Source organism: Panthera tigris, chromosome B4 (assembly GCF_018350195.1).
Source record: "Panthera tigris isolate Pti1 chromosome B4, P.tigris_Pti1_mat1.1, whole genome shotgun sequence".
Classification (NCBI taxonomy): Eukaryota; Metazoa; Chordata; class Mammalia; order Carnivora; family Felidae; genus Panthera; species Panthera tigris.
Genome location: NC_056666.1, coordinates 101,949,525 through 101,960,084, shown reverse-complemented (window position 1 = coordinate 101,960,084; position 10,560 = coordinate 101,949,525). Strand labels below are relative to the sequence as shown.

At 43.0% G+C, this 10,560-nt stretch overlaps 1 protein-coding gene across 3 annotated transcripts in view; it reads left to right on the top strand.

Moving 5' to 3' along the window:
- Positions 1-1,018: 1,018 nt before the first annotated feature.
- The window catches only part of PAWR (pro-apoptotic WT1 regulator), a 136,488-nt gene continuing 126,946 nt past the window's right edge, over positions 1,019-10,560 (top strand). For 2 of the 3 annotated variants that reach the window (XR_006220074.1, XM_007099231.3), the window contains exon 1: positions 1,020-1,845. Coding sequence is in view for 2 of the 3 variants with exons in the window: in XM_007099231.3 (XP_007099293.3) it covers positions 1,321-1,845 (525 nt within the window). In the remaining variant the exon portion in view is untranslated. Of the gene's footprint in view, positions 1,846-10,560 lie in introns of all 3 variants that reach the window. The other variant, XM_042992808.1, reaches the window with a different exon arrangement.

Genomic DNA, 10,560 nt, shown 5'->3' with positions numbered 1-10,560 from the left:
TGGGTTTGTTTTTTTTTTTTTTTTTTTTTTACTGCTCTTCTGCCTGCCACCCTGGTACATCTGAAAAGCGGGCAGCGACCAGGAAAAGTGACGCGCGACTCTTTTCCCATCCTGGCTAGTCAGGCCTGAATCATCACAAGTTGACTGCATTTTCCCCCTCGGCCAGCAGCCTTCGAGATTTTCCCTCGAAGAATATGTCTTGTACTTAAAAGGAAGAGTGGTGGGAGACGGGGAGGCGGAGAAGAGGACCGGGGTGAAGGGCGTGGAGGGCCGTCCCGCCCGGAGTCGGAGCCGCCGCGGGGCCGCGAGCCCAGGAATGTGCGGTCGGACAGGCGGGCGCGGGGCGGGCTGCAGCGGCGGGCGGGACGAGGCGGCGCGCACCTGAGCGACGGGGGCGGGGCGTCGGCGGGCACGAACCCCCCCCACCCCCACCCCGCCCCTCACTGCGCGCCGCGCCCCTCGCGCGCCGTCTCGGCCCTTTCCGCCCGCGCTTCGGCGCCGCTCGGCTCCCCTCCCGCCCCTCGCTCCCTCCCTCTTTCCCTCCCTCCTGGCCGGGGAGAGTCGCGAGCTCCGGCCGCGAGTTTGCCGCAGCTCCTTCCGCGCCGCCGCGTCGGCTCACCTGGGCGCCGACTCCCAGACCCGCGCCTCGTCCCCCCAAACTCCCCCCAGGTAAGGGGCTGCCCGCGCTCGACCCGCGCGCCCGTCCTCCCGAAGCGGCTGGACAACTGGTGTGTGTGCGCGTCCAGCCTCCTCTGCGAGCCGCCCAGGGGCTTCGCGCCTCGCCCAGGCTTGAAGGTGTTGGTGGCGGGGACCTTGGGCCGACGGTGGCCGCAGCGAGGGGCAGGAGAGGCGGCGAGCCGACAGGTGGCGGGGTCTGGCCCCGGTCCCCTTACCGCCGCAGGCGCAGACCCCGGTGGGGATGGGGCGGGCGGGCCGGGGGTGGGGACAGTCCCTTTCTCCTCCCCTCGAGGGGCGGTGATCGCCGGGCCCGCCGTGTAGGTGCGTCGGAGAAACTTTGCAGGGTGGGGACTCTGCAGCCACTTGCCGCCGGGGACTGGTCGCCGCGCTGTGCGGGGGCGGGGGGCTCCGAGACGGGTCGCGGGGGCAGCCCCTCAGGCCAGGCGAGGACCTTAACGCTTCCCTTCCCCGCCCCCTTTTGTGTTTCCCCTCAGACCCGCCGGCCGCTGGGGGAGCCGCGGCCGCCCCCGCGCCCGGGGGTCGTTCCCTCGCATCCTCCGGGCCGCGGGAGGGCAGAGGCGGCGGCGGCCGGAGCCGGGCCGGGCGGCCTGAGGTGAGAGCCCGGCCGGCCCCGCTGGGAATATGGCGACCGGTGGCTACCGGACCGGCGGCAGCGGCGGCAGCACCACCGACTTCCTGGAGGAGTGGAAGGCGAAGCGCGAGAAGATGCGCGCCAAGCAGAACCCCCCGGGCCCGGCCGCCCCGGGCGGGGGCAGCAGTGACGCGAGCGGGAAGCCCCCGGCGGGGGGTTTGGGCACCTCGGCCGCCGCCGCGGCCAACGAGCTCAACAACAACCTCCCGGGCGGCGCGGCCGCACCTGCCGCCCCCGGCTCCGGGGGCGTGAACTGCGCCGTGGGCCCCGCGGCGCTGCCCCGCTCCGCCCCCGGCCCCCGGCGGCCCGAGGACGAGCCGCCTCCCACCGCCGCGGCCGCGGTCTCCGCCTCGGGGGCACCGCCGGCCCGGGGCGACGACGAGGAGCGGGACGGCGCCCAGGACAAGGGCAAGAGCTCGGGCCCCAGTGCCAGGAAGGGCAAGGGGCAGATCGAGAAGAGAAAGCTGCGCGAGAAGCGTCGCTCCACCGGCGTGGTCAACATCCCCGCGGCAGAGGTGAGCGGGCGGGGGGCCCCGGGGGCAGAGGTTCCCCACTCCAGCTCGTACTTTTATCCTTTCGCTGAGTTATGCAGGCCGAGGGTGATGGAGTTTTACTGTGAGCAAATGCTTCCTGGGAAGTTCCCCAAACGCAAAGTAGGACACGTGCTTCTCAGGCTTCCTGGCTGAGGTCTCCGATTCAGGATCCTTCTTTACATTGGTGGAAAGACTACTCGTGGTTCCAGGACTTGCCCGCTTAGGGTTGTTTGTTTCTGCTTCATCAGTTAGAAAAATTGATTAATGGTGATGACGACATACGCTGTTTAGTTTCCCACGTGCCCCTCGGAAGTTATCAGATTGTTTATCTCTTTTCTCTTGACAGTGTTTAATACCACCTGTAAAGAAACGTGGCCTTAGCACTGTGCGAGACAGCTTTATCTTTCAGTGTATCCAAGATGAGTGTATCTGAATGAGTGTATGCACTGTTTCATATCTAAGCCAGCTTTTGGGAAGAGCGCTCCCCATCTCACACACACACACACACACACACACACACACGCGCGCGCGCGCGCGCGCGCGCGCACAGTTTATTCTGAGTGGTATTTAGGACAATAGGAATGCTGTAACAACCCACAGTTCTTTTTGCTAAGACGATCTTTCCGTGTATTTAAGTATTTGGCTCTGCGTATTCTGGAAAACATTTGTGGTAGGGTTTTTGTTTTTGTTTTGTATTTTTGAGCAGTCTCAACATTCCTGCAGGCAGCAACGTCTTTCTATTAGAGTGAGTGGTGAAACATTTTTACTTAGTGTGTAACCGCACCTATCTCTACCCTCAGAAAATTTTTTTTCTAAGCAAATTTTGGTTACGTGAATAGAAGTGCACGAGTTTTGGGAAGTGATTCCACAACCTTGTTTCACCCAAAGAAGTTGTATCATTTTCTCATTGGCTCATTAGGTTTTACTCTTAAAAAAAATTTTTTTTTTTTTTTTACTCGTGGCCTTGTAATGTATTCAACTTTGATACCTAGTTAATAATTAATAAGAATATGCTAACTTCAGTTGTGGTTCAAGTAAAAACATTCAGAGTAAGCTAGGGTATATGTCAAACATACCCAGCTTTTTAAGTGTTAATATGATTTCCATACCTGGAAAATCACAGTTTGTCTTTGAAGGGTATATTTTTATATGCATGTTTCAGCGAGATTTTATCAGCCAGCAAAACTGTCCTCTGTGGTTTGCTACTTGCACAAAAGATCTGTTATTCATTAAATTGCTTTAAAAGGAATTCATGAGAGTGGTAATCAAATTTCTAGGGTTTTTTTTTTTTTTTTTTTTTTTGGTTGTTGTTGTTGTTAAAAATATGAAGATTAAGGGGAAACTAAAGACAGGGCTCTGGAAAAGCTACATTCCTCAACTTTATTTTTAAAAGTAGCTGATGGTCCAAATAAAAGAATTAGTCATTTTCAGTCTTTTCCTCATTGTTCATCTGACAGGGGTCTTATTTTGGGAAATATCTTGGCAGATGTTAAACTTCATTTTTTGTCAGGCTGCTTGCACTAGAATTGTTACTTCTCCAGTGCCTTTTTTGTTTTTGTTTTTAACAAGCATTATGTTTACCGGGGGAAATAAGTGTGGTGTATCATGCGAGATCCTAAGAAACATCCATTGTTAATGCTCCTGCTTTGGGTTAGGGAACATAGTGCTGAGAATGTAGATCACTCCCCACTACAATTGAGTCTAATACTCTGGAATGTTTTTCGTTTGGGTGTTGGCAACTCCTAAATTTAATCTTCCTTAAAAACAAACAACCCAGGGTACCATTTTTTTTTTGTCTGTGGAATTTGAACCTTTTTTATTGAATAGAGAGTTGAGGACTGCTTTCTTTTTGTGGTAACTATGGCTCTATCTGTTGCTGTAGGACGCAACAAAACATGGTAATGTTTTAACGCAGTACCTAATTAGCAGGCATACTTCTTGAGTGCCTTCTCATATTTTCGTAAAAACAGCTTAAGTCGTTCAGATTATTTTAATAGTGGTAAATATATGACACAAAACTTTAAAGATGGGCCAGCTTTATATTCTTCAGGTTGTATTTTTAGAATTGTGTGCCATTCATTTCTCCTAGTAGTTTCAACATTGAGAATGTCAGTTGGTGTGGAGTTTCTTGTGTAATGTAGCACTGTTGGTTTAAGAAGTCATATCATATTTTATAAAGTTTTCAGGTGTGTAAATATCAGAAAAGCAGAAAATTATTAATCTGTCAACATTCAGAAATAGACTTGTATTATATGTGATGTTGAGAAAGACTCTCTTATTTTCAGACAGTATTCTCAACCAAGTTTCTATTAGGAAAGTAGCATATAATTCATATGCAAAAGCCTATTTTTGTGGTTGATAAACATTAAGTTCCATCAGGAAGTATTTATTAAACATCTGTTTGACACATTCACTGTGACTTTCATTAACTTATCTTACTAATTACAGAATATTATAAAATTTGTTGTAAAGGCTACCTGACAACAGCTAAAGATATCACAAACAGCAACAAGATAATATTAGCAAGGATGCAGGTCTCAAACTAGATGTGATGGATGGGGATGGGAAGCTGGGTGGGATAGTACTTGTGATGACTGTAATAAAAAGTGCAAATATACAGATGCTTATTAGTGAGACAAACTTTAGTTGTTCTTGATTACTAAGTTAGAGATTAAAAAAATGTTTTTTTCCCTAAATTTTTACTTTGTCTACTTTTTGGGGGGAATAGCTCAAATTGGATAATTTGGCTGTTCTTGCCAGTAATTTTGGTATACGTTTATTAGATCAGTCAGATCTTTATTACATGTCTGTGTTCAGGCAGTATGGTAAGGGCTGTGGAAAAAAAACAAGAAGAGTAAGGCAGTGTATATTCTCAAGGAGCAGGGCTATAATCCTGGAAGAAGGATAAGGCATAATTATATGAAAAAACTTAAGTACTGAGTTAACAATTGAAAAGCCATCTTAACACAGCAAATTGTTTATTAGAAATATTTTATGTGTAGGGGTGCCTGGCTGGCTTAGTCAGTGGAGCATGTGACTCTTGATCTCAGGGCTGTGAGTTAGAGCCCCACATTGGGGTATGGACATCACTTAAAAATCTGAAACAAAAAAGTTTTGTGTTTAGGGGGAAGAGGTGATTGGGGCTGAGAGAAGCTACTGGTGATGAGGCTTTTGGGCTGAGACTTACATTTCTGTACCTATATATTTATACACACGTGTATACATACTTACGGTGTTTTAAATCTGAGTGTAGTGGTTCTTAATTGTGGAAGTGCATTAATATCATGTGAGGATCTTAAAAAAATGCTCCTCATGCAGAATACTTGCCCTCTCCCTCCCTGAGCCTCTTTTGATTTAATGGGTCTGGGATGGATCCCAGGCATCAATATTTTGATAAGCTTCTCATGTGATTCTACTGTGAGTCAGGGTTAAGAACTATTGGGCTGCAGTCTGGGGATACGGAAATCAATAGGACACAGGCCTTGCCCACAGGGCCTCTCAAGTAATATAGGGAACTGTGGTAAGTACAGTGTTTAATGCAGGCTGAGCAGGGTACCTAACCTAAGGAAGACGGGGATAGTTGAGGAAGGGTTCCTAGGCAGTACCACCCCTGTTTTCAAAGTGCTTGTGAAGTTATTGCCACTGAATAGGTTTGCATGAGTGGGTTAATGGAGGTGGTTAATAAAATATTTCAATAGGTAAGGTCAAATGATACTGAAATTTTGATTTAAATACAAAGTTAACACGTATTGAAACTTAACTATTTTCATAGTGGTTGGCTACAGTACTTTGTTGTTTTAATTAATGCTCACAGCAATCCCATGTGGTAGTTACAGTTTCTCTTTATATCCTCATTTCCAGAGGAGAAAATGGAGGCTTGAAGAGCTTAGATGACTCAGGATCACATGGAAAGTGAATAAGTGGTAGAGCAGTATTTTCAGTGTGTGTGTGCCTGTGTGTGCGCGCGCGCGCGTGTGTGCGTGCGTGCGTGTGTGTGCGCGCGCGCGTGTGTGCGCATCTTGGGAGAGCGAGATTTTTAAGAATTAATTTTTAATAAAATATTAAAAGAATTAATTTTTAAGAATTAGCCAATTTTGCAATATGTAGCTTGTTTTCCTATAACTTTTTATTTTTTCTATAACTTTTTATTAGAGGTTATCTTAAATAATTTAAACCTCTGAATGGAGAAAACAGTAAAAGGAACTGATTAGAAATTAAGGTCAAATTTGTAGGCTCAGAGATTGCTTCTGACCGTCTATAGTTTACTTGGCAAAATTTTGAACACCAGGCTATCAGCACAATCTATTTTTGGCTAGAAGTCAGAAAATATGAATCTTTGTTTTTACATAAGTGATATGTTGTTTTTCTGTCAAGATGGAGTTAAAACACCTACTCCATAGTTTGAAGGAGCATTTAATATATAGAAAGCATTTTTAAGTGAGCACAATTTTAAGTCATAATTATTCAGCGTATTTGTTGAACATTATATGGGACAAGTTCGACTAAGTAAACCATGTGAATCCAGGTAGATTAAGAAATGCCTTTGGTATGCCCATTGTATACCAGACTGTCTACCTTTCTATGTGATGAGTCAGAAGAGGAACTAATAGTGACTCAGGGTTGGAGAAAATTGGGCTTGTGAATAGGGTAGATCTAGCATAAACACCAAGGCTACTTAGTAAGATACTAAGCCCAGTTTTCCTAAATGTGTGAACTCATTGGTAAGGTAAATTGAAAATGGAATATTATCAGGATTTATAATGAGTTGTGTAAGCTGAGAGGTCTTTTTCCATAAAAATAATTATGTAACTAAGTAGATGACATTTATGGTGTGCTTATTAAGTGCTAGGCACTGTTCTGAGCACTGTACATGTGTTGGTGCATTTAATTCTCACTACAGCCCTTTGGGAAAATGGGGCAGAGAGAGTAAGTTACTTACTTGCCTGAAGTTACCTACACGGTAAGAAGCAGAGTAGAGGTAGTCTGCTTTTAAAGCCTTGTGCTTAATAACTGTTCTATATTTCAGTGTATTATATACTATATACCTAGTTTAAGAAAGACAAAGATTATTTTAGGAGTAAAATGTAAAATTAGTCATTTATATTACTAATAAAATTTGAGAATAGCCCTATAATGAAAGGCAGATAAGGTGGGACTTTATTGGGAAAAATTGGCAGCAAATAAACAGGAACAGTGGCATCAGAATTCTTATTTAAAATCGCTATCAAGTTGGTGGCTTTATTTATGTTCTTTATTATTTCTACATTGGTTTTTACCACCTGTGATATAGGCCAGAAAATAATTATGCTATTTAATAGTAATACTAATACATGTCTTAGAAGTTTGAAATGATTGGCAAATATAGGAGTTTGAAATCTTCTGAGTGCTTTTTTTCTTTTTAAAAAGTAAGATAAAATTCATATACCATAGAATTAATCCTTTAAGATATTCAGTTCAATGGATTTTTGGTATATTCACAAAATTGTGCTCTGAGTGCTTTTATATTTTCATCTTAATTTTTCATTATGTATTTAGAACCCATGGAACCTAAGTTTTATCTTCCCACCGTATAAAATGCAGCAGAGTCAAATAATTCAGTGTCAGCTTTTCCTGCATTTCACAGAGAACATGAAATAATTGTAGCATTTTCTCAGTTTTTTGTTTTTTCGTTGTTGTTAAAAGCCTGGATATTATTTAAATTTATTTTATTAAATTTTTTTATTGTTTATTTATTTTGGGAGAGAGAGCATGAGCAGGGGAGAGGCAGAGAGAGAGCATGAGCAGGGGAGAGGCAGAGAGAGAGGGAGAGAGAGAATCCCAAGCAGACTCAACTCTGTCAGTGCAGAGCTCCACATGGAGTTTGAAGTCACAAACTGTGAGATCATGACCTGATCTGAAACCAGGAGCTAGACACTTAACTGACTGAGCCACCCAGGCACCCCGTTTTTTTTTGTTTTTTTTTTTTTAGAGAGAGAGAGAGTGAGTGGGGGAGAGGGGCAGAGGAAGAGATTGAGAATCTTTTTTTTTTTTAATTAAAAAAATTTTTTTTAATGTTTATTTTTATTTTTGAGAGCGAGACAGAGTGCGAACCAGGGAGGGGCAGAGAGAGAGAGAGGGAGAGAGGGAGAGAGGGAGAGAGGGAGAGAGAGACACAGAATCCTAAGTAGCAGGCTCCAGGCTCCCAGCTGTCAGCACAGATCCCCATGAGGGGCTCAAACCCATGAACTGTGAGATCATGATCTGAGCTGAAATCGGACCCTTAACTGACTGAGGCACCCAGGTGTCTGGAGAGAGAATCTTAAGCAGGCTCCATGCTCAGCATGGAGCCTGACATGGGGCTCGATCCGACTACCCTGGGATCCTGACATGAGCTGAAATTAAGAGTCACATGCTTAACCAATTGAGCCACCCAGGCACCTTGGTTTTATGTTTCTTAAAACTTAGACACCTACTACCACTTGTTTGTGGTATAGGAGTTTGATATAAGAGGTATTTAACTGAATGTAAAATTTCTAATTTATTTAAAATTTTACATGTCTTTCATGGAGATCTGCAAAGCTCTATTATCTAAACATTTGGGAACTTTGATTCAAAGTAAAAATGGAGTATTAAACCACCTAAAACCTTAGTCATGTTACTTAAATCAGTGTCTTAAAAGATGTGGCTGGGGGGGCGTTATGGGGATGGGGACAACCTGTACCAGTATCACCTGCATTGTTTATTTAAAATGCAGATTTCTGGGATCCACTTCAGTCTGGGAACAGGGAGGGGTTACCTGAGACTGCAGACTTTTAAAATTTTCTTGAGTGAGTCTTGTAATTCTGAAGTTTGAGTGTACTTAATGTCCTGTACTGGTTTACTGATCTGTCAAATGAAATTGATACTGATTATCTAACAGGATTGTTACATGAATCAAAATAGTGTTAAAAATGTTCTTAAAATGATAAATTACAGCTACTGTGTAGGTTATAGTGATAACTAATTGTTGATGTCTGATGGAAATTTCTTATTGGGATGTTGAAAATTCATTTTTTTCCTGTTAATTAAAAACTTCATAGACATTTTAACAGAGACAGCTTGAGCTACTTGGAAATTCAAAGCACCCTAAACATTTAGGTAATATCATATAGTTAGTGCAAAATGTTGTGTTTGCCTTGCTTCTTGTCCCGATTTTGTTAGAAGCCTAGACAACAGGAAAAAAAAAAAAAAGAAAAACCTCTAACACTTAATATATAATTTAAACTTCACTTTCATTCATCTTTTTTTTTTTTTTTTTTTTAATGTATATTTGTTAGAGAGAGAGAGAGAGAGTGCATGAGCAGAGGAGGGGCAGAGAGAGGGTGACACAGAATCAGAAGCAGGCTCTAGGCTCTGAGCTGTCAGCACAGAGCCCGACATGGGGTTTGAAGCCAGGAACTGTGAGTTCATGACCTGAGCCGAAGTCAGACGCTTAACTGACTCATTTTTCATTTTTACATATATTTAAGAGAAAGTGTATAATTATGTTTTTAAATGTATTTAATAATTAGTTAACACTCTTAAAACAGATTTTTTTTCTATCTTATCAAAATATTCCCAAGTGTATGACTTTTTCTCTTTTGTTTACTACTCTCACATATTAAATCCATAGGCATTCTTAGCTAGCTAATTGATTCTTAAAGTATTTGGTTATTGCTGAGGGAGCTTTCAGTTTAAATCTCAGGCATTTGTGTTCATAGCCATACACCTACTGGTATAGAGTCAAGCCTTAGCCATCTATCATGCTCTCCTTGAGTTACTTAAAAATATACTAGGCACCATGTCTGAATGATATTGTAAGAATATTTAATTTCTTAAAGTAACAAAATTGTATACCTCAAAGGTAGAAACTGCTCCAAGTTCAAAACCTCGCATGTGAAAATTGGATAATAAACGTTTATTCTGTGATCATCTTTTTTTAAATAGTTTTTTTTTTTTAAAGTTTGTTTATCTAATTTGAGAGAGAGAGAGCACAGCAGCAGAAGGGCAGAGAGAGAGAGAGAGGTTGAGAGAGAGAATCCCAAACAAGCTCTGTGCTGTCAGCTCAGAGCCACACACAGGGCTCAATCCCGGGAACCATGAGATCATGACCTGAGCTGAAACCAAGAGTCAGACACGTCACCGACTGAGCCACCCAGGTGCCCCTGTGTTTCACGTTCGTGACAAGACTTCTTGACATCCTATAGTGCAAGCAAGCAAAAGTTGATCCACACCAAACTTATATAATCTTTAATTTTTCCTTCTGTTAAAACTAATGTGTTTTTCCTTGTGGAAATACAAGAAAAGGTAGAGAAACATCACCTGTTATCTTATTTTTTCTGATTTTTTTTCTGTATCTACATAAAAATTGGAATCACATCATATAGATTTGTGTATTTAGTATTTAATCATGAGTATTTTTGTGGTGTTACTCTTCGAAAATAAGTATGGATTTTTAAATGATTAGTTTCCGGTGTATAATATAGGGATTATTATTATTATTATTTTTTGTATTGTGGTAAAATGATACAAATATAAAATCTTAACCATTTTTAAGTGTACATTCATTGGTATTAAATACATTCATATTATTGTGCAACCATCATCACTATCCATTCCATAACTCTTTCCGTGTTGTAAAACTGAAACTCTATACCTGTTAAACAGTAACTCCCCATTCAACCCTCCCCCATCCCTTGG